The sequence below is a fragment of the Apteryx rowi genome, unplaced genomic scaffold (genome assembly GCF_003343035.1).
Source record: "Apteryx rowi isolate R43461 unplaced genomic scaffold, aptRow1 scaffold_450, whole genome shotgun sequence".
In the NCBI taxonomy this organism is placed as follows: Eukaryota; Metazoa; Chordata; class Aves; order Apterygiformes; family Apterygidae; genus Apteryx; species Apteryx rowi.
In genome coordinates, this window is record NW_020450706.1 from 566,534 (window position 1) to 593,677 (window position 27,144).

At 57.1% G+C, this 27,144-nt stretch overlaps 1 protein-coding gene across 2 annotated transcripts in view; it reads right to left on the reverse strand.

The window, feature by feature from the left end:
* Positions 1 to 4,094: 4,094 nt before the first annotated feature.
* Positions 4,095 to 27,144, reverse strand: part of LOC112971721 (diacylglycerol kinase beta-like) — a 40,004-nt gene continuing 16,954 nt past the window's right edge. For both annotated transcript variants that reach the window (XM_026077382.1, XM_026077381.1), the window contains 15 exons: positions 26,843 to 26,931; positions 26,231 to 26,347; positions 25,731 to 25,829; positions 25,443 to 25,556; positions 25,258 to 25,331; positions 25,053 to 25,127; positions 24,827 to 24,912; positions 24,389 to 24,478; positions 22,769 to 22,929; positions 19,134 to 19,198; positions 17,371 to 17,461; positions 13,088 to 13,289; positions 5,535 to 5,655; positions 5,210 to 5,270; positions 4,095 to 4,219 (listed from right to left, as the gene is read on the reverse strand). In XM_026077382.1, the coding sequence (XP_025933167.1) occupies positions 4,121 to 4,219; positions 5,210 to 5,270; positions 5,535 to 5,655; positions 13,088 to 13,289; positions 17,371 to 17,461; positions 19,134 to 19,198; positions 22,769 to 22,929; positions 24,389 to 24,478; positions 24,827 to 24,912; positions 25,053 to 25,127; positions 25,258 to 25,331; positions 25,443 to 25,556; positions 25,731 to 25,829; positions 26,231 to 26,347; positions 26,843 to 26,931 (1,544 nt within the window). In that variant the 3' untranslated portion in view covers positions 4,095 to 4,120. The remainder of the gene's footprint in view (positions 4,220 to 5,209; positions 5,271 to 5,534; positions 5,656 to 13,087; positions 13,290 to 17,370; positions 17,462 to 19,133; positions 19,199 to 22,768; positions 22,930 to 24,388; positions 24,479 to 24,826; positions 24,913 to 25,052; positions 25,128 to 25,257; positions 25,332 to 25,442; positions 25,557 to 25,730; positions 25,830 to 26,230; positions 26,348 to 26,842; positions 26,932 to 27,144) is intronic.

The window sequence follows — 27,144 nt, forward strand, 5'->3', positions numbered from 1 at the left end:
GGCGCCCGCGCCGGGGGCGTCTCCGGGGGGCTCGCGGCGGCGGCGGGGCTCCCGCTCCGTCCTGTGGCCTCGGGGGTACGAAAAGAGAGGGGTGAGCTCGGAGACACCAACGGGGACGGAAGGTTTGAGAGCCTCAAGCGCCGTCTGGCTACTTGGCGTCGTCCCCCCCTCCTCAGGCGAAGACGTTTGCACCGTTGGAATAAGAAGGTTGTAGCTGCCGGTCCYGTCGGATGACGCCTCTGGCACGGCCGGAGCAGCTTGCAGCCTCAGGGGCAGGTCCCCGCTCCGTCGCCCAGGGCGAGGAGCGTCGTGGCAGGCTCCTTCCTGGCGGACACGTTTGGGGCAGGGAAGGGGGGGTCGTCACGCTGAACGTCGGGAGGCGACATCTCCATCGGGGCCCGTCACCCTTGGGTGCACGGAGGTCCCACTGGCCCAGGTTGGTGGCCCCGGTGTTGCCGTGCTGAGCAGGGCGCGCATCAGACCCCGCTCGCTCTGGAGCGTGACCCGGGCGCTCGGCACCGTACGAGACCCCGCGGGGCCGCGGTGGGGCCGCGCCGCCACCACCGCTAGGAAAACCACAGCGGAAAGGACCGAGCGCTGCTCTTGGCCCAAAGCCTCCAACGTGTGCAAGGAGCAGATTTACCGAGGCAAAAAGTTGCTGTTTTCACGCAGGCACTTTCTGACCATGTTTTAAAACGACGAGCCCAAGCAGAGGCGGAAAGGGAGCCGAACYGGCCGCTGGAAACGCCGCTGATCTCACGGGTTGGCGTCATCCGTGTTAAACAGGGCAGGCCTCTTACCCGGCTAATAGCGCTTACAGGCAAAGGTTTGGAGCCTGCTGAGTTTCTTCTTCCCCCCTTCCCAAGCGCCAGGGTCCCCGGTGCACGGGGRACACGAGGAAGGCGACCTGCTGCTATTTCGCGGGAACCGGGGTTTATTTCGGCATCGATCCCGTACGCTTTCACCTGCTCCTGGTGAACAGCTGCCTTAGTCCTCCTCCTCTTGGCTTCTTAGCTATTTACATCRCTCTCCGGCGAGCGCGTTCCTGGGTGATCTCCGTGTGGGATTGCACTGCCACGAGCACGCAGCCCAGGGGTGCACGCYGGGAGAAAGGGGCGCGCGGTGTCGGCGCGGCCGGAAAGGGCTCGAAGGCTTGGAAACTCGCCCGCAGCCGGAGGAGAAGGGCCGGGCACCGGCGCCGTTTCCCTCTGCCCGCCTCACTCAGTGGYGGCGGCATGGCGGCGTGGGAAGAGGCCCGGAGCGGAAAAGACCCGTCCTGAGCAGGCGGATGGGTCGGCYGCCAGGCCGCGGGGGGCAGTGAAGCCAGTCCCCGCGTCTCGCGGCGGCGCTCGGCCGGAGAGCTCATCATCCAGGGCCTGCCCGGGCCTGGAGCCGGTGGCGACCGGCATGGCCCTAGCGGRCCGTGGCCCTTGGCGCACCGAGCGTGGCCTGCCCCATCGCATGGGAGAYGGTGCCGCAGGCCAGGCTGCTGCTCCGTGGGAGCTTTCCCGTRTGCCGCTGCTTGGAGAGGTGGGATGGTGGCTGGGAGCTCCCCTGCGGCACCGCCGCCTCCTCCTGTGCCAGCCTCCTCCCTGCAGCTTCTGCCAGAAACAGGCCCCAAGTTAGTGCTTGAGCAGAAGTTTCCATATCTGTGGGCTTCCCATGGGCCCGCGGCTGTATCGTCCATGCCTTGGCGAGGATGACAAGCAGCCCCTTTGAGCTCGCTGGCTGTTAACTCTGAAACATAATGATGGCAGTGCACTGCCRTGTAATGCTGTGAAATGGGCATCTCCAGCATGAACAGGGACCAGGTGTTGTGACACCAGGTGACYGTGGCTCTTCCCGGCTGGGGCTCCTTGCTCTGTGGCAGACGCATGTCCCGGGGCAAGAAGTGGAGGCACAGGAGTTTTCCTGCCGGTGGGRGCTGCAATGAGGTTCATGAGGGGCAAACCTCATGCTCCCACTTTGCTCCCAGCAGCACAGGGGACTCAGCGGGGCCCAGAGGAGCTGCCTCGGAGGGAGGCTGATTCCCTCTGGTTTCCAGAGCCGGGCCGGGATGCTCACAGGAGTCCCTGTAGCCCCGCACAGGGCCCCCACGGTGGGCAGCGGGTGTCTGCAGAAGAGACCATCGACCCCCTCTGTGCGTCTGTCCTGCCAGCTCCCAGCTCTCTGGAGTGTCATGCAGCAGGGGATGCATCTGGATCACCGTGTCCTCCGTGAGTATGTCTTTTCTGGCCCTCGGCACGGCCTGGGRAAAGAGCTGGGTGTCAACCCCGCTCCCTGCCATCTGCACTAGTCGCCAGGCCTTGCGCTAAGTTTGGGAACCTGGCCCGGGTGACAAATGCATTGGGGAAGCCACCAATGTCCACACGTGCATTTTGAAGGCATTGGCCAGGCTCACCCGCCTGGTCACCAGACAGGAGAGGAACCACCTGGTRAAAACCCACGGAGAAGCGGGTGCCYGTGCGCACCCGGGGGGCAAACGGCAGCTCGTGGGAGCTGCGATGGCCCAGGAGCTCGTTCGCTTTGGGATGGGTGAGCGAGAGAGCTGGCCTTGTGAAAAGCAAGGGTGAGCTGCTCCTCCCAAGCTCCTTGCAGTAATCCAAGAGCGTTCGAGGCAGCGCCAGTTGCCTGCTTGGAAAGCACTGTCCTGTCTGGAGAGACTTTTAGAAAGGGGACACTTCTGCAAGTGGGAAAAGCTTCTGCTGCTCCGGCCAGGAGGGCAGCGCTTCACCAGGATTTCCTGCCCCGCAAACACAGCAGCCGCTTGCGGCCCGGGCAGTAGCAGGGCTTGGGCTTCAGTACCTTAAACCATCCCTGCAAAGAAGCGTCGTGTCCCCTCGCAAGGCCAGGGACATCCTCGAGAGGGACTGAGAGTTGCCTTGTGCAAAGCAGTTCCTCCAAAGCCTGTGGCCACCTCAAAGCTGGCTCAGACTCGGCCGCTGGGCAGGGCTCCCAGAGCACGTGCCCTTGCCGTTGGGGGCGACGTCCTTCTGGATGTCTGTCCCGAGGGTTTCTAGCCCTCTGCACGGGTGGGAAGCCCTCCCTTGGGCTCCTCCAGCTGTTGGGAGACAGGAAACTCCATGGAGCTCCTTGAGTGAGCGAGGAGGTCCCCCCAGGCACCGCCTGGGTGAGAGCGGGCTCYGCCGCGTGGGGCGGCCGGCGGGAGGTGGCATTCCTCTCGCGCCTTTCCTCGTAAYGGAAAAACGACCCCCAAAGAGTCTGCGAAATAAATACATAAATACGAAGACAGCTGTGAGGTCCAAACCCAGACGTGGAGAGCGGGGGTTCCCCGGAGGACGGCGGCTTGCCATGAGGATCCCTTTTTGCCCTTTCCACCTCGAAGCGTTGCCTCCTCCTGTTTACTCTGAGTTTGTCCCCGCGTGCTTGGCGAGGGCTCTCCTTGCCCAACCTGCCCTGCGCCTTGTGGCCTCCCTCTCCTGCAGCAGCTCCCAGGGCTGCCAGCCAGCGACATACTTGCATCTGCTTAAAAAAATGAACCAGCGAAGCTAGCCGAAGGCGTTGAAAACCTGCTCTGATAACAGCTAGGGAAGCGAGGCTCAGAATACCGTCTCCTCTAGGCTAAGAAAATAAATAACTTCTCAAATGTGCCGCTTTGGTGGACAGAAAGCCAGTGCAGCAAAAACATCAAGTGTCCTCCGAGAGGATTAAAAATAAATAAGTGAAGCTCGGCTTTTTCTCAGGACCAGGTTCATTTGCAACTCTGCCGGGGGGGAGTTGTTTAAATAAAGGGAAACAATCAGTTCGAATGCTGCTCCAGCAAACGCGCTCCCTGCACTTCAGGCTGCCTTTGCACGCCGTTGCGATGCAGGCTGGAGAAAACGCTCACGGTGGTTGAGAAGGAGCCTCCARGACTTTCCCAGGACTAACCACCCCCGTGGGGCTGGGCAGGTGCGCAGGTGCAAGCCCCTGCGTGGTTTCCCGCGGAGGCCTTTGGAGCTGCTCAAAACGCTGCGCCCAGGCAGACGTTTCCGGAGCGGAGAGAAGAGTCRGGAGAGCTGCGGAGATGAAGGTTTGGAGGCTGGGGGGGGTTGTCCTCGTTGCCCTCCCTGCCRGGGTGGGACAGCCCGTTACTGGGCTGCGGCTCCTCGCGCACCRTTTAATCGCGAGTTCGGTTTCTCCGCTTCAGGAAAAAGAAGCTGCTCTTCTGGGGAGGGCCCAGCAGCATTGGCACTTGGCTTTTGTGTGTAATTTTGACCTAAAAATAAACGAAGAGCACAAATCAGTAACTGGCTTCCAGTTCGGTGAGGAGCGAGTCGCCCTATTTCCACGTGACACCAGGCGCTTCCAGCACGGCCAAGCCCCGTTTGGGGCATCCTCCAGTTTTGGGAGGCCCCAAAAAGCAACCTGAGCGAGTGTGGTAGCAACTTGTGTCCCCTCAAAGGGGAACATGGAGCCAAGTCACCCATCCCAAGCATCAGAGAGCTGCCAAGCAGGCAGCTGCCCGCACCAGGAGCCCCGGGAACCCTCCGTAGCCGCGTGCCGGGCGGGCGGGCGAGCACTAGGTTGTGTCGCACGGCCTCAGAAATAGGAGCCCCTCTGCCTCCCTTTGCAGACAAACGCAAAGTGGGTCAGCTCCGAGCAGAGCCTCGGCCGTCTCCGCCGGGACCTGGGTCATGACATGCTCGGATGCGTGCGAATAACATCTCCGAAATCAGGTCCAGGCAGCGCTGGGCCGCGCGGAGGAGGAACTCTCCTCACGGCCGTCCCCGCGGCACGGCAGCCGCCTCGGAAGCCGCCCGCTTCCCCCCCGGCGGGTGCCACAGGCCGGCGCGGCTTTGGGTCCCTCGTACCTCCCGCCACCCGGGCTGGCCGGGGCTCGGAAACATCCCTGCGGGCTCGTGGGGTCCCCTGTCCCCGCGGCCCCCCGCCACGGCTTGCCGCCAGCCGTGGGCTGGCCCCCCGGCGAGCCCGCCGCGCTGCCGAGACGGAAATAGCAGGTTGCCAGGCTCTGCGGCCACCCACCGGCAAGCGCAGGAGCACTGCTCGCAACCCGGCGGCTTTGCCGAGCTGCACGGGGACGGGGGGAGCGGGAGGCGCTCGGGCCCCTGCCCGCCCCTCTTGGCTGTCTGACCCAGCTCCAAAGGGCTCGATCCGGGCTGAGACTTGCCCGGGATCCCTCCGTGGCAGCCCTGTGCCCAGCTCTCTGCTCCCCCGGGCCCCGCTGCTCCCTGCCCCRGGGACTCACCGTGCAAGACGGCTGCATCCAGGGCTCCCCATCCACCTGCATGGGCAGCAGTTTGGACGTCCTGCAAGGTGCAAAGAGACAAAACACAGATTTGGACTCCCAGCAGGCCATACCCTGCCACAGAGAAGTCCCTGAGATCGAGGGGGGGCCGGGAGGTTCATCCCAATACTATYGAAGTGGGAACGGTGCAGGCAGCTACCCAAATGCACTGGGACCGTGGTGGGAAGACGGGCACTGGAATGAGGTGGAGAGGGAGAAGGGGCGCCGGAGGGGGTCATGCAGGCTCCGGCTTTCACCGTCGGTCAGCTGGGACAGGGACAAATACCTGATGGTGACAGATGAACACTGGGCCAGTCTCTTTCCAGCACTCTTCAGTCCCGTGTAGATCTGCCCCATCTCCATTGCCCCCTCCAGCCCCACCACCTCCAGGAGGTGGTCGCTGAGGTCTGGAAGAGAGAAGGACCCGCGTCAGGCCTGAGGCTGCCACGCTGGGATGCAGCCAGCCCGCGCCATCTCCCCCTGTGCCTCCCGCTTCGGGGCCGCCCCCAGCTAATCGAGAATGGAAAGACATTTGGGGCACACTCATCGTTTTACTGATGCCTGATGTGTTGGGGCTGCACGGCTGGGAGGGTGCTGGGACCTCAAAATGCAGGGGATGGGACGCTATGCTGACGTGGCTGTGCTGGAGGGACACTGACCCCAGACGTCCCACGGGGCTGCACCAGCCCCCACGGATGGTCCCTGGCGCCTCCCCCCAGGCCCCTCCATGGGAAAACCCATTTGGCAGGAACCAGCCACGAGAGGGGTGAAATGAGAGACGAGCTTCCCACCAGATGAGTCAGTCAATCGATCGCGAAACCTTTTATCTCACTCTGCATTGCCTTTTCCCAGTCCTCTCCCCAGTCTCTGTGGGCCCCGTCCTTGGCTAAGGAGCAAAGTGTCAGCTATATTTCTAGAGCAAGAGACTGTATCCTGGAAGTGGGGGCACTGGGGAGGCTTTTGTGGGGATTTTGGAGACAGCGGACCCCAGTGCTCCTGCTGGGAGGCCATGGGGAAGGTGCTGGCAGAAAGGCAGAGTTGAGGTGCTGCTAGAGCCTCCTTGGCCTCTAAATGGCCTTGATGTCCCTTGGATGTGTCACCTTGCACTGGCCTGGGCTGAGCTGTCCTGAARTACATTTTGCATGTTGGACCCTGGCCTCCCAGCTAGTCCTGGTTGCTCTGTATCACCAGACCTAGGACGGTGACATGCGAGGGCTATGGGAAGCCCAGCAAGCTGAAGATGACTGGTGACCCCACTGCCATGAGCAGAAGGAGCCTATCTGTCATCAAAGCGAGGGCCCTGTCCGTAGGCTGACACATGAGTTTGTCATCTGCGGGTCAGCTGGCTTCCAGGAGGCGGTCCGGACTGGGCAGCGAGTGGCCAAGTCACTGGGAAAAGTATGCTCATTTTTTTTAAGTGATTTAATATTGAGCTTGGTGCCAAAAAGTCTCCCTCTTTAGCTGAATACCAAGCAGGCCGGGCCGGCTGGAGGAGGGGACAGACAGCARTCTGCCTACAGCAGCAAAACACTGCGGTCCGGCTCTGTAGCAGAGACTGCAGTTCAAAGCCACAAAGCTCCTGCTTTGTTCCTCGGTTTTGGCAGGATGCCTTTGGTCCAGGAAATCGGTTGATTTTGAACTCTCCAGCCTGAACCTGTCTGAGTTTCATTCATGCACAGCCTGAACGTCCTCGCTCACAGAAGCCAGCCTCCCTTCGCAAAAGTCCCCTTGGGCCCAACGAGTTCGATATCCCCTTTTGGCTGAGTATGCTCCCGTGATGGAGAAGCTGAAATGACTGCTGCAGGCAATGCCTCGCACTTCTCCAGGGATCTCATGCTTTCAGTAATCATCTGAAACATCATGGCCAGCCAACAGGGACTTCTGGTCACCTCGGAGGGCAGTGATGCTGGCAGCATTGCGGGGACATTTCCTGAGGCTGCCACTGAGGCACCACAAGCCCCAAGATCCATCTGACCTGTGATTTTGCAGCTAACCAGTGGCTCTGGTCCCCAGTTACCCCTCTGGAGTCTTGCTCACTTGCTTGCTTTCTCCTTGAAAAGGTTTGATGCCTGATCAGGTATTTTCCCACTTTAAATGAAACCATTTTACCAACAATTAGCTAAAAAGACACTATCAATAACTCAGCTGGGGGGAGGGAAATGCYGCTATCAGAGAACAGAGCAAAAGTACTCCTGGTCTGAAATACTGCAAGGTTTTTGCCCTGATTGTCCTGCCTGCACTTCCAGACACTGCACGTCACAGCAGTAATCCTCCAGCAGATCTTTGACTACATGTTGTCAGTGTTTTACAAAATGACGGCAGAAAAATCCCTAGGAATACCTAGGTACTGCAGCTTGGACCTGGCAGCTTTGCGATGGGCTAGACTGAGCAGGACCGAGGGACTCCTGCCCCACAACCCTGCGTGCTGGCCCGGCCACTGTCTTGGCAGGGATTTGACTTGCAGATTTCTCATGGATTTGCTAAAAGCCTCTTGTTGCTTTTAGAAAGGAATCACTTGCTCAGCACCTGCAAGCTCTCCATACCTGTGCCAAAGCATTCCTGAAGGCATGAGGAGGGTCTTCCAGCTAGTGAGCTGCTCTCACTGCTCTCCAAAGGTGCTCTGGCCTAGGGCGAACACTCTCCATGCAAAAGGCTCTGGCGTCCTACATCACCACAGCTCTGCTGAGCGACACCTCCAGTCAGCTCCTTGCCATGCCAAGCGGCTGAGCCTGCAGATCTCCTTGGTACGTTCCTCCATGGAAAGGCTCCTTGCCTCCCAGTCTGGGCATACCTTTCCAGGGCTGGAGTCTCTGGTGGTATCTGGGCATGGATGGATTTGCCCAGATGGGGCTCTGGCTCTTGAAGGAGCTGCCATGGAGAGATGGACGCCTGCRCACACAGCAGGGAGCACGTCCTTGGCAGCGGTGGCAGCATGAAGCTGGGCACAAGGTGGCAGGTGGAGAAGGCTGCAGGGGTCCTGGGCTCAGGCATCTGAATTTTTGCCAGAAAAGCCCTTGTGCTGATGCACTTTGATGACAACTCCACATGTGGGGTTTTGCTAGCAGGAAAACAAACCTGCCTGGTTTCCTTTCCAGCTCACTGTTCTGCAAGGGCTGCTCAGCAGGTCTCTTCCAACCTCAACCGGGAATGCATAGGACCAAATTGTTCTGTGGCTGGGGTGCAMGAAAGGACTGGCCAAGGTGTGGGGGGTTGATTTGCAAAACATGGTGAATATCTGCCAGCTCACCAGTGCTCTCTCCTTGAGGCTCCAGCAGCCACATTCCAGGGGRTGGGAAGGACATCAGAAATGCTCATAAGCGAGTGAAGAAGCTCTGGTGATGGCAGTGCTCCTGTCCTCAGAAGGAGCAGGGCAAGGGCTCATGGCAAGGCTGGGCTCAGCARCACTCTGCTGAGGATGCCAGGCAATCATGATATCATCTCCACAAGTGCCACAAAAGCAGAAGCTCTTTTCAAACTTGATAGGACCAAGCAGGTAGGAAAAGCTCTCCCTCCCAGCTGTGCTTAGCGCCAGGCAGCCCCCATGCCCCAGGTGGCTCAGTACCCACAACGTCTGGAAAGAATAGGCTGAGTGACAGCCCCAGGCACGTGCTGAACACCAGCCACTGACGCGTCTGCTGCAGTCCCCAGGGTTTGCCAGTGGTGCCCAGAASCTGGGAAAAGCTCTCCCATGGCTCTCCTATGGCCCCTTCCTGGAGGACAGGCTCCATTTTGGGGTAACAGTCTTGCTGCCTTGGAGGCCAGTGCTGAGAAAGGGGATAGCGCCTGGAAGTGCAGGATAAGGTTTTGTGGGGGCTGCAAGTTTCTTCCAAAACAGCTCATTTTGTAGGCTGAGATGACTGCTCCCTGCATGCAGACACTTCTTGATGTCACAGAGCCTGGACAAATCATTGCTGAAAGCCCTCCAGTAGCATGGACTCATGAATCACTGCCCCCAGTGCGAGCTCTCTTGGTCCATTTATGTGCCAACAGCAAGGGGCTCAGGAGCAGTGCGTGAAGCCATGCTACATGAGAGCCCAGGGTGAGCCCTCAGGTCTCAGCTCCACCTATATACCTCTGGGTGGCCAAACTGATGTAAGTGGTCCTATCTTCCATCACACTGTCCCTYGCCATGCATTGCCACCTCGTGGCATAGCCTTGGTTGGGCTGGGACATCTCAGTGGGGCTGCCTGGTGAAGGACATCCTCACCAGGAGAGATCTGGTTGAATCTCAGGGCATCCCGCATCTTCTACCCCTCCTCAACACCTTGTCTGAATCAAATCAAGAAAAGCTGGTGGTAATCCAGATGTGGTGGAAACTCCCTGAATGAGCCAGGAGTACTGGTGGAGAAAGGCTGAATGCTGGACAGGCTCTGATCTGAGTCCAGCAGAGACACAGCTAGTAGAGCTGCATGCCTGGGCTCTGYAGTCAGAGCGGGGATGCAGAAATCTTGACAGGCTGCTCAGCTTTGCACAAGTGTTCCCAGAAATGGAACAAATCAACACTTTCTCCTGACCCCGAGTGCCATCAAAACTCATAACTGGTGTTTGCCAGTACCTGGAAGCTCTCCAGGCAGTTATGGAGATGATGGGAACTCTGCCTACGCATTGCCACGTGTGGATGTACGTGTCCAAGGAGGGATGTGTGCGCCTGGGCCAAGGAAGGTGCTATCCTTGGCTCCTGCAGTCCTGCAAGCACAAGCTGCTGAGGATTTTCCTGCTTCCCAGGTGCAATTCAAGCCCTGCTGCCCCAGGGCCAAATCCGCTGCAGCTCCCAGCAGGCTGGATGCAGCAGTAAGGGGCAGGCAGAGAGAGAAAAATGAGAGAGGCCAGCTGGCTGGCAGCTCCCCAGACTCATGTCCACTATTTTGCCTCTTTTGAAGCTGTTGCAGCCAAATCACGGTCTCTATGAAGGCACCCGAGTCCCCGAGTCACCAGTTAGCGTTTGCTCGCCTGCTACGCTGGTCTGCCCGGAGCTGCTCTGCTTTGCGTAAGGCTCTGGCAGTGAGTATGAGACCTTCGCACTGGAACCTTCTCCACATGACCTCTCACGGTGCTGCTGCCAGGAGTTCTGCCTCCACCAGAGTTTTCCAAGCCTTCTCCAGGTTGGGCAGAGAAGCCATTTCGTGTCACTTGCAAGGATCACCGTCCCTTTTTTCCAGCTCTTCCTGCTCTTCCAGACTGCCAGCAAATACACCTGACATGCTTGCTTGCTGAGCACTTTGTGTGCTGTCTCTCGCTCCCTTTGGGCTCCTGTTTTGCCTCTGTGACTGCTCAGGCTCCAGAACAGCCTTGTCCATGGAAAATCCCACCACAGAAAAGTCTCCCGGGGTTCTCCYAGCCCCCCTTGTCTTGGATCTGCTGACCTGCAAATGAAGGGCCTTGCCTAGGAGATCAGCCTAACTCTCTTTCACCATCCCTTGCTCTTCATGGTGGTGTATCAGGCTCTGGGGCACCGCTTYGGGCCAGTGACTTAATACCCAGGAAGGACAGTCTCAGCACCCAGCTCATCTTTGTGTTGAAAACTGATGCTGACACGTACTCATTTTTTCATCTCGAAGTTCCCTGCTAGCTCCCTAATCTCCATTTTACCCACTGGTTCATGTGTATGGGTCTCACAGCAGCTGGATTTCTAGTTTCAGAGCACTCCAGGGAGGCAGGCCAGTGGCTCTACATTGCCCTGTGCTCCTGGGGTGATGCTCTGGGCTCCTTCCAGCCCCAGCCCTGATCAGACACTGCCCACAGAGTAGTGAGCCTGGAGATGTCTCATCCCTCCACCGGTCACCCGTCACCCTGAGATGAGACATGCCACCAACAGTGCTCTTGGTCACTGCCACCTAGGAGAGCTATTTCTTGAGCCCTGCATTTAACCCATGGTGGGACATGCATCCACCTCTGTGCTTTGCTATTCCCAATCTGCCTGCTACTTGCGCACTCCCTTTTTCCGGCAGTTGTGGTGCCTGTGTGTCCCCACTATCCCTAACAAGCTTTGTTTGTCTCTTTATTCTCTTTCCAGCTTAAAATAAGACCCTCAGATGTGGCAYCCACCTGGGGACAGGGCAGCACTCGTCCCTCCTGCCGGAGCCTTTTCTTCCTCCGGAGTTGCTCAGTGCTGAAGGCAGGWAGGTCCCTTGCCCCTTCGCTGGCCCTGTACCTCCCCAAATTCTCTTTCCAAGCTGTGATGGGACTGCGAAGCTTTCACTGACCTTGGGCTCTGGCGCACTTCCTAGTACAGCCTAAATTTAACTTCCAGGAACCGTCCTTTGCACTTCCCCATGTCACTACTAGTTATTTCTACAGCCTCGCCCCCAGTTTGCAGGAGACCAGTGTGTGGAAGAAGACTTGAGGCTTCTGGAAAATACAGGCGCTTTGTATATTTTGTTGGCTGCTTCAAGCAGCTAGAAGGCTTTCTAATCGATTTATCTCTGCCGGGTAATTTTGTCTCTGGGGCAAGCTGGGGCCGCCGGCATCCTCCCTTGCCTCTGACTGTGTCTGTGGAGATGACTCTCATACCGCAGAGGGCTCATCTCTGTGCCCAAGGCTTGTGGGGCCAGGGAGACAGCTGAGTTGAAAATGGAGTATAATTCCTTGGGACTCCTTTGACTGCCTCCTCTCCTGCAAAACCGGACGCGGCTTCTATGTCGCACCAACCCCCGCCCACCGTGGGCACAGGTATGATGTGAAGGGCCTCGGCAGGCCGTGGCTGCCCGCAAAAGCAGGTGCAAGGTGCTAGCAGGGTGCATGGGCGTCGTGAGGCTTGGACCAGGCTGAGTCAGCAGGAAGGTGCTGTCCCACTGACACGGCCAGAAAGCCAAGCACGTGCTTCCTGCCCTCCCATGCTCTGGTGGGGATGCTGAAGCCGCACAGCATTTGCGAGTGCCTACGATAAGTGGTGGGCAACATTAGTTTTTCCCTCATAGCACAGGGGTGCTCACAAACGACCCAGCTCCAAGAGCCGCAGCTTGCAGATAACATGCTGTTCCCGAAAAAAACCAACTGAGCTGACGGCACTGCAGCTGAAGCTTGGAGGAAGCTTAAAAAAGACTCTGGCGCCAGCTCTGCAGCTCAGTTTCCGGCTCCTCCTCTGCACCAGCAGCCCAGGGAGAAGCAGGCACCCTTCCCTACAGAGCAGGCACCCGCAGGCACCCAGGGGAGCGGGGACTCATGGTGGGCAGAGACCCCTCCTGCCTGTCCTGCCGCCTGGCTCAGCCTGCTCAAGCTCTGGCCCTGAAAACAGCCCTTGAGGCTCCCTTCTGCGTGGCACCTGAGCTAACAGCCGCCTCGCAGACCGGGGATGAACCTCTGGCCTGCAGCCCTGTGCCAACCGATGCCGACTTCCGTGGTGCCACCGCTACTGATCGGGGGTCCTCACACCTATGGGTGACAGGCCTCCATCCAAGTACCCCCACCAGCTCTGAACCCTGGAGGACGGGGGAGAAGTGACTTGCAGGTGGCAGGAGCTGCACAGCCAAGGGCAGGCCAGCAACCCATGTCCTCCCTTTCCAGCAATGCCGTCACAGCACTTTCAGCCCTAAGAAATGTGGTGCTGAGCTGTACCAAAGTGGACAATACCCCTCTTTGGCTGGCTTGACCACAACAGTCTTGGGGTCTCCCCAATGCCCCAAGCAATGGCGAGTGGATAGCAATCCACCTGGGTGCCATTTCAGTGTCATACCTGATGAGGTACGATTTCCATCAGCTGCGGGCCAGAAACCAAGAGTACCCAGCTCTCCCCTTGCCTAACTGTGCTATATCACACACAGCCAGAAATTACAGCCTTCACTCGGCCAGTGCAAACCCACCTGCTGCCCAGCACATCCCTCAGCTGGGCCCGCTGCTCACCTTGCACGCAAAACTTGAGCTCCTTGGCATCCGTTACCACTGTTGAATGCAGCTTCTCAGGTGCTTTCTTGCCCACCCGGTTGTAGCCACGCTGCTTCTTGGTCTCACCCCAGAGGTTGGAGCCACCGTACATGCTGGGGATGTTGAGGACAGCGATGCCTTCCAGGGAAGTGTTGCTCAGGTCCAGCAGGGTCCCGTCACACTGGCGGATACACACACAAGCATGAGGTTATGGTCAGGCTGGGGTGCATGCAGAGCCCTGATCCCTCCTCCACGGCTCCTGCACAGCACCAGGGCTGTGCTAGGCTGGAGGCCGGTGGTCCAGGCTCTTTATGGGTCCATCTTTCTGCCTGGTGGTGTTGCGATGGGCAGAAGCACTGCACTGCACCAAGGGCCAGGCTAACGCCAGGGCACAGCAGGCCAAGGAGGGTAAACCTGGCAGGGAGCAGAGAGCAGATTAGCCCAGCAGCCCTGGGTTTATTTTGGACGCTTCACGTGCCTGTTAGCTAGCTCTGACACCTCTCCAGCTGCACTGGGAGCACACAGATAGTTTGCAGGGTGCAACAGCTCCTCAGGAAGATCAGATCTGTTCAAGGTCCTCCTGGAGCAGCCCTCAGCACAGCTGGCTCGGCAGGAACGTTGGGGCTGTCCCATGGAGGCTGGGGTGTTCGAACAAAAATCCACTGGGGTTTGCTTTTCTAGGACTGGCAAACACCACCTCCTTCTTTGTTTTGCTGCTTTTCCATCTACGAGGGCGTATTTTGATATAATTTCTACTATATATTTGAAATGGACATTTAGAAAAAAGAATTCCTGTGAGACCATTTAAAACCATTTGGGTGACTTCAGCCAGACTGGATACCACTACCTGGAAAGGTTTTCCAATCGCAGATCAAGCAATGCCACCTAGTCCCTAGAGCAACTCAAAAAGCTTCTCCAGCACTAACTTTCCCTCTCGCCCCTTGTTCAAACTGACTTCAAAGAATTTTAAGGTTTGGCTACTCAAAGATTAACTTGAAACAGTTTGTTTGAGAGTGCAACTGGAAACTAGAAATGATGCTGGAAGAAAATATGAAAGATATTAGAGAAAAAAAAGTGAATTTGGGAGAGAAAATAATACACCAGTACTTAGAACTGGTATTCTGGATTTCACTGGCATACAGTAAAACTGCCTCATTTGAAAATTCCTTTTAAAAGGTATAATCTCTCTTGTCTGTGGCTTTCTCACAGGATTGGAAGAAGCAGACATGGAACCACATTTCTTAACTTCAGCTGTTTTCACTTTCGAGATACCAAAAATTTGGTATTCACCTCCTCTGTGGGGGCTGCCATGCAGTTCCTACAGTTCCGCTACTAAAACTGGAGCCTTGGATTTGAAAAAGAGCTCCTCTTTCTAGCTGTCTCCGAAGTCATGATTCCTGTAGGAAACATCCCTGTCTTTTGCATTCCAAGTGTATTTTTTTGAGAGCATCTGTATTTTCCTTAAAGCATCTGTATTTCCTTTAAAGCATCTGTATTTCTTTCAAAGCATCTGCTCTTTGCCTGCTAGGCTGCACTTCAGCAAATATTGGAAAAGGCATTTTTTTCTTGCATTTTGGTAATGCTAAGGAATTTCTGCCCTCTGTGTTGCTTTGCAGAGAAGAATGTGAGTTGACTGACGAAAACCCCTCTGCTGCTCTGACTCCAGTTGTTTTAGTTTAGCTGAGTGAAGGTTTTGAGCTTATTTTTAATACACTGTCTTCTCAGTGGCTGAGTAGGCTAGCCAGCGGATGTGCAGAGATGCGCACATACACAAGCAAAAGTCTCTGTATATTCATATCTGCTCTGCCTTCCCTGATGCTCAGAGATCTTATTTTTAGCCTCRTGTTGAGCGTGAAAGGCAGGAACCTTCTTCTGGTTGCTGAGTGTAGCTCTGTCTTTCTGCAGCTTGGCTTACATCATTTATTCCCCAATGTATTTTAATAATATTATGACCTGTGTGAAGAGGAAAGACCCTAATGCTTTAAGGTGCGGGGACCAAACAAGACATCCTGGAGTGCTTGCAGCAATGTGGGCAACACATCCTACCCAGCCACAGTCCCGCACAGCTCCCAGGCAGATTCCTGCCTGTTCACCAGCGTCTAGTTCATTTTAGGATTTGAGTGAGTCGACGGTCATGGGCTGCGAAACCAAGCGATGCTGCAGGACCTGGGAGAGCCTGTTCCTGCAGGGCTGGATGGTGCTGTGCAGGATCTCTGCRGAGCGGGCAGGTCCGCGGAGGCTGGGCAATGCCGGCGTGCACCCCGCGCGCGTCCATGCGCCGTGCCAGCGCAGGGCCGGCGAGCGGGAGCGCGGTCTCCCTCTTTAGCCCTCCGCTGTTTGCGTGCCAGCACGGCACAATGGGCTCTTTGAGAAGGGGCAGCTGACGGCGTGCTGGCAGAGATGCTGGAAGTAGAAATTTGCAGCTGGGGGAAAAGCAAATTCGTTTCCAGGAGCTGTGCTGTAGCGGGTGCCAATTTCCAAAACAAAACTGCCATTTCTCTGCAACGATGACAGTTGCCTCGGAGCCGGAGGGAGGACAGGCTGCCGCTTTCAGCTTGAAATCCTGCGGGATTAACGCTTTCCTGCCTGCCTGCGGGAGCTGGTGCTGATGTGCACTCCATGGGGAGCACCCGGGAAGCCTACACGGTGCGGAAATGAGTCCTGCACCTGGGGATGCAGGGCTGAGTTGCAGGGGGCATGCCACCACCTGCGATAGGATCTAAGCCCCAGAGAAAGCGGGATTTTATCCGCCCCCTCGCTCCCTGTGCTTTGCTTGCCGGCATGCCCCAGGTGGCTGAATGCTGGCGAATCGCCTGCATTTTGTGACAGGAAGCGATTGGCCTGATGTGATGTCCCGGCATAATTTTTTCCCCTCCTCGATGGCAAATAGCTCTCCTTCCCATCCCAGCCTCTCTTCCTTGGCTAGCTGGTCCCAAAGAAGCTGTGCCTGCAGCCTCTCTACCACCGTCCGGCTCCCAGCACCATCCTCCCTTCCCAGCACGCGTTACTGGTGCGGCAGTGGCACCCAAGGCCCCAGGACCCTCCTGCCCCACGGTGCTCTCTGTCTGCAGCCGTGGGGCAGGTGAACAAGGCAGCACAGATGAGATGGCCATATCCCTTGTGCTCCTGGCCCTTCCCGTGGGATTTGTTACAGGAGCATTCACTTGCTGGTTAATGTGCAAGCAGCGTCGGTTGCATGGTCAGACCCACACCGGCCCTTTGTGGCAAGCAATGTTTTTTTTCCCTAGCCCTCAAGAATAACTTACAAAAGTGTCATTTATCCAGAGATAAGGGAAGCCGGAAGTTTACAGAAAAGCACGGCACAAAAAACACCAGTGCAAACTGTAAAATGACAGAGCTCTTAGCAACCGCTGGCACGCAGCGGTCCCTCCTCCCTCCTCTAATTAAAAGCTGTTTCCATGTAATCCAAAGACGGCTGTGTGCAGACACAGAGTTTACAGAGAGAGAATATTCCAGGCACACTCTCGAGTACAGCTGGAAGGGGAAAAATACAGGGCTATTCTTTTGCCTGCAGCTGGCTGGCATTGCAGCAAGCTCCTCGTTTGAGAAGCGGGCCATGCGTTTGAAGAGCAGCCACCTTACCAACAGACAAACTTTAACAGAATATTTCACTGAACTTGTTTTGCCTAGTGCAACTTTCTCCTCAAGGGGCCTATCGGCGAGCCCTGCTTGGGACGGGAGCTTGCTCCATCCGAAACAGATGTCTCCAAGTGCCCAGTGAGCTCCTGCTCCCACAGGGTGACACGGCAAGTCGCAGGCTGCAGTAGTGCTTGATGAATCACACAGGAGCTCTGCGATTCAGTCACTGGCACATGCATCCATTTGCACACTAATTGCGCCGGCAAGCTGGCAGAGAACAAGGCGACGGGACTTTGCCGTGGGAAGCTGCTGAACTAGGCTGCAGGTCCACGGAGCTGCTTCAGCCCAGAAAAATGGGAGCTCTTGCTCCTGCTCTTTGATTATGGTTGTTTATTAGTCCTGCTCTGTGGGATGCAGAGGTTTGGGCATTGCATGGGCACCTAAGAGATACTCTGCTCGAAGAGAGGTGGCTGTCAGCTGTAGCACCCATACACTGGCAGCCTCCTTTGCCTCACCATGCTGCTGCAAGGGATCAAGGGTGTCATGGCACCATAATCCCAAAGGATAAAAGTGACTGAGGAACCAACGGGTAACACTCTCCAAAGAGCTTTTGTGTCTCATCCCCCCTGGCTAGAGACAGGCATCTTTCTCAGGAAACTCACCTCCACCTCGACATAGTCATGGAGCTTCTTGCAGGTGGCCGCAAAGGTTTCTGATGTGCCGAATTCAAAGTACCACAGCTTGTTCTTCATCCTGGGCACACAGAGAGTAGGTGTTAGCATCTCACTTGGGAGCAGCTGCTCCCCTGTCCTCCCCCAGCTCACCCAGTGGTCTCCATCCCTCAGCCAGTGACAGCAAGATGTGCTGCAAGATCCTTCAGAAAAGCCTTCACAATGGGGATGCAAGCTCCCAGGCCTCATGGCCACCTGGAGCTGTATTGAGGGACAAAGTGTGGCTCACATGGACCCTGGCTCCCACACAGGAGACCTGATAGCCTTTCTTCTCCATGTCCTTGGGAAGCCAGGGTCCCTAGTGAGCAGGGCCAGGACTCCCAGGAGCATCCTGTGGGGAAGGAGGACGTGGGATGCTGTGTGGTATCCGGGGATGGGGCAGGGCCTCCTCCTCCACCTGCTCCTCAACAGAGCTGAGTGTGGGCTATCGTCTCCCACCAGAGCTCCTGCCACTCATGGGGACTGCCAGGGGCAGAGTGTGCTGCGGAGAGGATGGTCCCGGCCTCAGCACCCTGCCTTGTACTCTCACTGCGCCCCATTGCCAGACTGCTTGGGCTGCTGCGGCTTGGGCTCTGCCATCAGGATTTTGCAGGAACACATCCCCTGTGACTGTTGCTTGTGTGGTGGGAAGGAGGGAGGAGATGTGTGCGTCCTCGCTCTGCCTCTCTGTGCATCCCTGCTCTGTCTCTCTGTGCTTCCCCCTCTGTCTCCCGTAGACTCCTGGGCTTTTCTGCCTTGCTTTAATCTCTGCCTGGAGCTTTCACAGGGACCCATAAAATGAGGGCGATTTGAATTTCAGAGCAGAACTGGGAGGTGGATTCATTGGTCTCTTTGGGACTTTTCTAGCAGGCATTTCTGAAAGCAGGGATGCAGGGCACAAGCAACTGGGTCCTGCTCCTGTCATGCCATTTTTATGAACTTCAAGTGAAACCTGAGCTAGCTGTAACCTGTTCCCCTGCTCTGCCCTTGCTGGATAGCTTGTTCCTGCTAGTCCTGGAATTCCTCGCTAATTATAAAGCATGAATGAACTTAATTGGGTGCACAGCCAAGTTCTAGGAGCTTGCCATGCCGCGCAGAAACGCCAGCGCTGCAGTCTGGAGGAGTGGCCCCAGCCGCGACGCTGGCTCTGCTGCGGCTGCCCTTGTCCCTGGGGCACGGGGCAGGAGCGCATCCAGCCCCTGCCACGCTGGGCTGTGCCCTGGTGCCTCCCATGCTTGTGAAATGAGGCTGGCCAAACACTGTGCTCCCTCCTGTGAGACCGGTCCTTCCATGATATTGCTTCCCATCCCATAGGGAGAGGGTCAAGGAAAGCCGCRCCAGCATGACAGGGGGAACGGAGGAGACTGGGAGAGGGCCCATGGGCAGAGAGACCTACCCATGGTCTGAGACCTACAAGGGAGGGAAGGGAGAGCAGACGGCAGGGGGCAATTTTTAGGAGCGACTTGGCTTAGCCGAGCTCTTGAACTGAAGCAAACCTCAGTAAGCTCCGTAAGTGCTAACTGGTGCACCTCCCAGGCCCTGCTCTGACCCATGGCCCTCAGGGGTGGGTGCTGGGCTCCAGTGCATCCCCTCGATGTGGTCCAACGCAGACGGGCAGGGTGTTTGAGCCCCTCCACTGCCTGGCCTTTGGGGATGGCAGGTAGCTGGGTGGCAGGCACCTGCTTGCCTGGCTGGGGTGAGAGGGCAGGCCTTACCTGCTATTGAATTTCTCCGGGTGCTTTTCTCGCATCATGTGGAACCGGTGCGCGATGGAGGCATCCTGTAGGGAGAGGGAACACAGAGCCATCCGCATCAGTGTGGAAATCACAGAATCACAGAAAGGTTGAGGTTGGAAGACACCTCTGGGGATCATCTAGTCCAACCTCCCTGCTCAGACAGGATCACCTAGGGCACATTGCCCAGGGCCAGGAAACAGAAACCTCCCGCCACACTCCCTTTGGCCATGGTTTGGGGTGGCCTTGCTCTCTGACCACAGGAGAAGGAGGCACAGAGATGATGGAGTGGGGAGGGTAGAGGGCTGCCAAGGGGGCCCAGGGTCCRCCCAGGTTGGCTGTGGGTGCTGGGGGACTTGTGTCTCCCTGGAGAGCAGCTGTGGGATGATGGAGCCATCTCTGACTGTGGCGCTGGAGCCACAGCCACGAAATCACACTGGAAGAAGACCATTTGAGCTATCTGGTAGCATGGGGCTCAGGTCCCCTCTGGGCACTTCCAGAGCTGCGCCTTTGTAACTGAGACGGCATCTTCAGCCAGGACTGCTACAAGAGCTTTGAATGGGCTCATTAAGCAAGACACAATTAGCGAACTTGTCCTCCTTCCTGCTTTACGGGGGGCTCCAAATGGAGCAGATGCCAAGGTAGGGAGGAAAAGCTACGAGAGGGACAGCAGTGGCAGGGAAGAGCTGCATGCTCCTGGCCTGCACAGCAGCAGGTCTCCAGGGGAGGGGGTCCCCAGGCTCCTGCACCCTAAAGCTCTGCCTCCCTACCTCTCAAAGGGTTTCATCTCTTCTTCTCATCATAACYGTGCAGGGGATGGTGTTTAAGCCTGACTTACAAGCTGTCATCAAATGGCAAATGCAGTTATGTCCCCTGGGGTCCCCAGGAGCAGCTCTCCTGAGTATTCCTGCAATAGCCCAGCTGCAGCGGGCAGTCCCACGCCTGACTTTCAGACCGCAGAGACGCGGCCTGTTTGGAAGCGCGGCAGAGCCTGCCCCTGCCGTGCAGCTGGATGCAGCCCCTCTGGGAGCACGGGGGTCCTGCATTAGCCCCCATGGGCCGGGGGCGGGGGGGGTCTCTCCAGACTCAGGGTTTGCATGCCCTGGAAATGTGCTTTGCCACATCAAAGGGGATTTTTATCGCTGACGGCTCAGTGACAGGATTGTCAGCCAGGACCTTCGGGAAGCCCAAGGTTAAACATAGCACAGGAGCTATTTGCAATCCAAAACTTCCTGTCAGTGATATCACCCCACTTGGCACCCAGAAATGGAGGAGGAGGAGATAGGAAGCGATGTTCAGGGCGCTGACCCAGAGGGCCGAGCCGTCTCCTGCGCGTGAGCTGAGCTGCCGCGGCTCTCCTCGCTCAGCTGCTCACCAGCTCCCCGAACGAGAGCGGGGAGAGACTCGCTTCAGCGCCTTTTATGTTTTTGGTCAATGAAGTCCTTTCATTTCCCTTCAAAACACTTAACCCGGCAGYGGCAGTGATGGCAGCAGCACCGTGTAACCATGCAATGTGGGGAAGCCAGTGACGCAAAGAAATACACTTTGATGCCCAGCGACACAGGGTTACTAGCAACAGCAGCTTAAAATAAAGTGAAGGAAAGCCCTGGGGAATGGGCAAKAAAGCTGCCTACCTATCTGCTTTGAAAAAACACCCTCCGGTGGTGCTGCACATGCTTATCTGGGGCTCCATGGCAATGACCCATCTTGTGGTGCCCTGCTCACACCACGTGTGGGACCATCTATGTGTCAGAAACAGGGTCTCGCTCGGGTTACTGCATCCCCAGGGAGCAGTGGATGTAGCTCTTTCCCCTCCAGGGATGCCAGGAAAACCCATGACCCACCACAAAAATGCAGCAAGCCCACATGAAAAGCAATACCTGTCCAGCTGGGGTCACCCGTTCCCAAAGTCTTGCTGCTGCCCAAGCAAGCAGCCCCTGGTACATGCCTAGGCCAACTTTCGGGGCTGGGGGGAGCCCTCGTGGCACAGGGCTCAGTGGGGAGAGCAGCACTTCTGTCCTCCCTGGGTACACCTGGCCAAGGAGCAAGAGGCTGGGTTTAACAGCGCCTTCATATGGACCATGCAGCAGCACAAAGGGGTGGCGTGGGGTCAAAAAAAAGCTGTGGAGGAGAGCCGAATGCTTGCTAAATGCACGGAGAGGAGGGGACCTGCAGCCTCGACCAGCAGGTGACACTCCCAGGGCGCCCATCCTGCTCTGTACRTAGTAAAGCACCAAAGGTATTTTTAGCTGCCTTGGTGCATTTTTGCACCAGGAACATGCAGGACAACAGGATCTTGTGACCAGCAAATGCCCTGCAACCACCGCAGCCAGCAAGGAGGATGCCTCTTCCGGACCCAGCCTGAAAGGAGATCGCTGGTGTGGAGGGGAGGTATCACTGCGTGCCTGCTTTCTCTTGGGAAACCYGACCCTTTTGCTGTTAGCTTTCCCTTTCCTCAGCTCTGCTGAGCCCAGTCAACCAGTGGCCAAATGCATCACTTCAGCTGGGAAAACCCTGCCTGGCTACCAAAGTGGGGCTTTGCCAACTCATGCCCTGCCTCAGCAAATGTTTTATGAGGTGTATCCAGCCTGCAAGGCCTCTTGACAGCACCTCCCTGACCTGGGTTTAAGCTCCTTGTGCACTTAGTCTTGCAGCATCCCCGGCTTGGAAGRGAGACATTTGATGAACATTTATGCATTTAAGTACTGTTACTGCAAAGGATGATAAAAACAGAAAAAAAGTGCTGAGACTGAGGGAGCTTGGAAATGTGAGCAAGGAAGAGCAGGGAGGAAGGGTCACCAGCTAGTACAGTGTGGGAGGTACTCATGCTCAAATGTAGAGTTTTACCAAATACTTAAAAGGCTTTTATCTCTCTGAGGAATGTCACAAGTAACCAGTCTCTGCTCTCTGTGAATTATCTTGAGGCTCATTCTGAAGAGAGGGCTAAGAGATGTCTAGGAGGAGACAAGAATAGAAACTATGGGCCAAAAGCTGCCCTGGGGGCTGGCATCCCCCAAATGCACCCATTTGGGCTATATCACTACATTTGGGCTATATCACATTAGTGACTTCAGGGCAGCCGTGGTATTTCCCACTAGCTGAGGAAGCACCCCTAAAGCCCTGATCCTGCATGGGTTTGTGGTTTTGGTGGATGCAGAAGATGTCTCACGTGCCCCCCAGCCTCTGGGGCTCTTATCTTAGCTTTGCTGTAATTGCCTTGGACTTGGCTGTTCCCACTTGGCATACGTGCGTCTGGCCGCCTCCACCGAGCCCTGGCATAGCAGTGAGGAGGGTTTTTTCGAAGGTAGGACAGGTCTTGCGTGGTCTCAGTTGTTTTGGGATTGCTGATTTGGACACTGACTGCTGGCCCCCTTGCCGTGCACGCTCTGTCCAGGTAAAATCTGTGTCACCTTGTGCTCTGGTGTGACGTAAAGCCTCAGCCCTGCTCCACGAATTTGTTTGCCTGAGGATGGGGCTGCAGGACCACCAGTTTTCCCGTATCCTCTGGTGGTAGCAGCAGTCTTCCCACTGAGCAACCTGTGCTAACACATCCCTCCCTTGTCCTCTTCTGGCTGCTCCCTGCTTTCCAGCAGCGAAGCAGGTCCTCAGCTACTCACCACCCCTATTGAGAAGTAGTTGTTGATGATGCTGTATGGGACAGGGTCCCCATGTGCCTCTCTGTCACTGGGAATTACATCTATTTGCCAGCGGTCCAGCATCACCTCAGTGCTGTGCTCGATATCTTTCAGCACTTTCATCAGGTTGCCTCCTTCATAACCTGTGGAGGAAAAGAAGATGCACGTTGGTATTTAAGGAGGGGATATAGTCAGGGGTTGAGCACTGGCYGGAGTGTCCTGGTCAGCCTGGGGCCAGCCAGGGGCTGCTGGTGCTGCTGTGAGTGGTGCTGGGCCCCTCTGACATGGTGGAGGCAGGGGTCTGTCAGCCCCCATGATGACTCAGTGTTGCTGGGGCTGTCAGGAGTAGCTGTCAGCCCCAGCGGTGGTGGACACCGGAGAGCCAAGACGTCCCACTGAGAGCTGGGAGCTGGTGGGATTGGGTGGTGACAAGCTGTGCCCTAGCAGCAGGCATGACATGGTATGGCAGAGAGGAAATGTGAAGGACCGCAAGGTGCTCTGGAGCCTGTGCATGGGGCTGAGCTCCTGGGGAAAGCTATGGGCCCAGGATTCCCTGGCAGATCTGTGCCTGGCATTCAGAGGAACAAGGTGGGGATGGAGTGGGCTGTCAGAAGAGGCTTTCCCTCTCCCTGGGAGCACTGGGTCCCACCTCGCCAGCAAGGTTCACCCCCTTGTTCATGCACTCGGGCTCTGCCTGCCTYCGCCAGCCTCCAAAAGGGGGGCAGCAGGGTCCTCATGCCTCCCGCAGGGCACACATTCTTCTGTCCCCAGCAGCAGTGCTGGCTGCCCTTGTGAGGGGACATGCTGGGCCACCAGGCTACGATTTCACTTGGAAGAYGCTGAGGTTTGGGGTCATTCCCACCTCCTCTTCTGGAAGGAAATGCYGGGGCCTCAGCGCAGCTGTCAAGGACACCCTACCCTGCCTTGCCCTGCCTGCACAAGGGAGCCCTGGCACTTGGGCAGATGCAGGCGGGGGGGTGACAACTCTGAGCAACCCAAGAGACCCAGGAGGGCTCTGGCTAACACCTAAAAAGCCGGGTTCCCCTKGGGTGTGCTCAGTGGCCCTGGGGGCTGCAGAACTGGAGTGATTTTGCACTGGAGAGATGCACAGTCTGTCTTTGCACCAGTGGCAGTAATTCCACCTAATGGCACACCTCTCCCAGTTGAAAAAGACTGGGGTGCAGGGACCAGCTCATCKAGGCTTAGAAAGCAGCAAATGCTTTTTTTGGAAGGGGTTAGAGGTACCAACAGGAGGCACCATGTGTGAGTYGCGACCCCACGGCTTGGCGGCAGTAAGTGGCCAGGGCACCCACACAGGCTTGGCTAGCACAAGGCAAGTGCAGGATTGACCTGTCTTTGAAAAAGCCAGGTCAGCATCTGGAGACATTTCTATTTGCCCACATGCAAAAGCCATGTGGGCTACTGCAGGGGAAGGATGAGAGCACCATGCACCAGCAATGGGATGTGCAAGATGACTCCCAGCACAGCTGGAAGGACATCCTGAGAGCCATCCCTCCCCGGCAGGACTGGYTCCCCATGGAGGCACAACAGAAGGCACCCAAGGGCTGGCCACCTCGTCCCAGGACGTTCACTCAGCCTCACCTCCTCCCCAACGCAGGCACCTGGCGAGGTCATTGCCTGTTCCTAGCGGCAGGACGGCCACTGGTGGGTGCTTCAGCAGGTTTGCTTTGTCTGCAATCCAAGGAGAAAGAGAGATTAGGGGCTATCCTGAAAGGGCTTTGCCCAGATTGGGCTCATTCCCTGCTCCTATTGAGCAGGGAATTGTCCTTCCTCTGCCAGCACCCCACATCAAGGGKGTGGGGGGTCTTATAGGGCCCACATCTAGCTCTTGCAGAGGAATATCAGGGAACCTGAAGCAAAAGTGACAGATCATTGAGGACACGAGTGGAGGATGCTCTGCAGGAACAGAGCTGTTGGCTGGCTCTCCATGCATGGGAGCTCCACAGCCAGGGCACACAGCTGCAGGCTGTGGCAGGAGGGGATGTCTGCCCCACTCGGCCTGGCTGGGTCCTCACTCACCTATGCAGTCCAAGATCCAGCCCACAGTGCCATCCCCTCCACAGGCCAGGATGCGGAAATCTGGAGTGTCCCGAAAAAAGTTCAGCCTGGAAGAGGTGAGAAGGAAAGAAAGGGTTACCTGGGGGAGCGTGCAGGGGTGAGCAGGAGCAGAAGCTGATGGGACAGGGCAGGGGGACAGGATGGGTGGGCTGGGGCCAGCTGAGGAGCAGCCGTGGCACCTCCATACCCTGGAGCAGGCCCTCCACGGTCCAGGTTGTACACTTGCCGTGGGTTGAGTAGGTAGTGAAATTTCCGGAGGACCCTAAGGAAAGAGAGAACGAGTGAGGGGCCCAGCAAAGGAAAGTGAGCAGCTGGCCAGCCTGTCTTGACCGGCAGACCCCGACCCAGTGGGGCCGTGGAGGGATGCTGTCCCCAGGCAGGAGCTCACGTACCTCTCTCCTTGCCTTCCTCCGCTCTTGGGATTCACAAACACAAGCAGGGGGTGAGTCCCAGGCCTGGGGCTGATCTGAAAGGCAGGAAAGCATGGCTGCAAATGCCTGACTGCTGCAAGACTTTGGGCATGCATCCGCAGGTGGTCGTGGCAGAGAGCCTCCTCCAGCCTGTCACGGGATCCTACCTGCAGGCCTTGCCCGTCTGTGGTGGAGTTGAACTTGAAGCCCTGGTTGTTGTCCTCAGGGCTGGTGCTGGCAGGAGAGTCGCTCTCYGATTTCCTGGAATGGGATTGCCTGTCCTTTGGGGAACAGAGGAATGGGCATGAAAGCCATGGAGAAAAGGTATGCCAGCAACACCGGAAACAAGGAGGCAGTCAGCCACACATGGCGATGCTCCGGCATGGGACTGGCAGGGTTTTGTGCTGGTTGGGGCATCCGCATGGCGCAGCAACAGGGGCACAGGGGTGACTTACCAAAACCACTGGGCAGATGTAGGAAGGCAGCAAAATGTGGTCCCGCAGCAGGCCCCCATCGCACTCGGGCTTCACATGGGAGGCACATTTGTTGTGAAGCTGGAGGAAGGCAGGAGGAAGGGAACGTGAAGCAGGCAACACTGCAGCGCTGGGTTCTGGCCTCCTGCTGGCCCGGTCCCACCCCATGCGGTCTCCTGGGATGTTCTGGGTGCTGCCCCAGGCTGTCGATCCTCTTGCAAGCAGGGGCCAGCTCCACAGCTTGCAGGAGAATTGAGCCTGGGGGCAAGCAGCACATCGCTCCAGCACCCCAGGAGGATGGGGTTGTTATGTGTCAGCCATCCTGTTTCCAACACTGAGCCTGGCACTGCCTGGTTTGCAGCAAGACCCTCTCCTTCACACTGGGGCAGACCATATGGGGTGACCGGCAGGGCTGAGACATGCATTCCAGGTGGCGGGGTGCTCTGCACTGTGCCCCCTAAGCCCGCACCCCACGTACTCACAGTGATTTGGCACCAGACACAGTGCAGGCCGGTGATGCCCTGGTAACACTTGATGCTCTTGTGGCATCTGTCACACTTGACGGGGGAATTGCCCTCAATCCAGGTGTGCTGCATCACCTGCAAGAGACGGGAAGAAACTGCAGCCGCACGGGGCAGTGCCCATGAGCCCAGGGGAGTGTCTTGTCTGCTCAGTGCCCACACAACGGGGTCTGTAGCTAACTGCCTGATTTTGGAGATCAGCCTTGCAGGGACGCTGGCTGGCTGGCACTGCCCTTTCAAAACTGCCCTYCTCCACAACTGCCATATGTCTCTGCTGCTCTGAACAGTGTGCTGAACACAACCTGTYTGCCAACAAGCACCAGCTCTGCTGCAGAACCAGGAGCAAACCTCAGGGCTGGGCTCTTGTGGATTCCTGCTGGCTGGGGACAAGGCTCCCCTGTGGCACTGGGCTCTGGAGGCCAGGAGCGACCAAGAGCAACTGGGCCCAAGGAGTACATCCTGGGGAGAAACACCATGTGGGACCCCTCGGGACTGCAGGGTGACCAAGGGGCTGGACACCCACCCAGTGCTGTTAGATGGGCTGGGTGAGAAACACACCAGCCTCCTACTTACGTTCGTGTTTCTCTTGGATTTCACATATGTGCTGATGCACGAGGCGATATCTTTGGACACGCACCTCTCGTGGACAGTGTATTTACAGACTGCAGCAGAAGAGAAGAAGAGGCAACCGTGACCCTCCAGCCTGTGTGCACTGCTCTGCTACTGGCTCACCTCATGGCAGACCTTGGTGGTCAGYGGGCTTAGCAGCCCCCATAGAGCACCACCAGCCCTGATGAGCACTGCAAGGCTCAGCAGCAACAGTGGAAGGGTCCCTGCTCCCCTAGGGGGCCTGGGCAGAGTGGTGGAGCACCCAG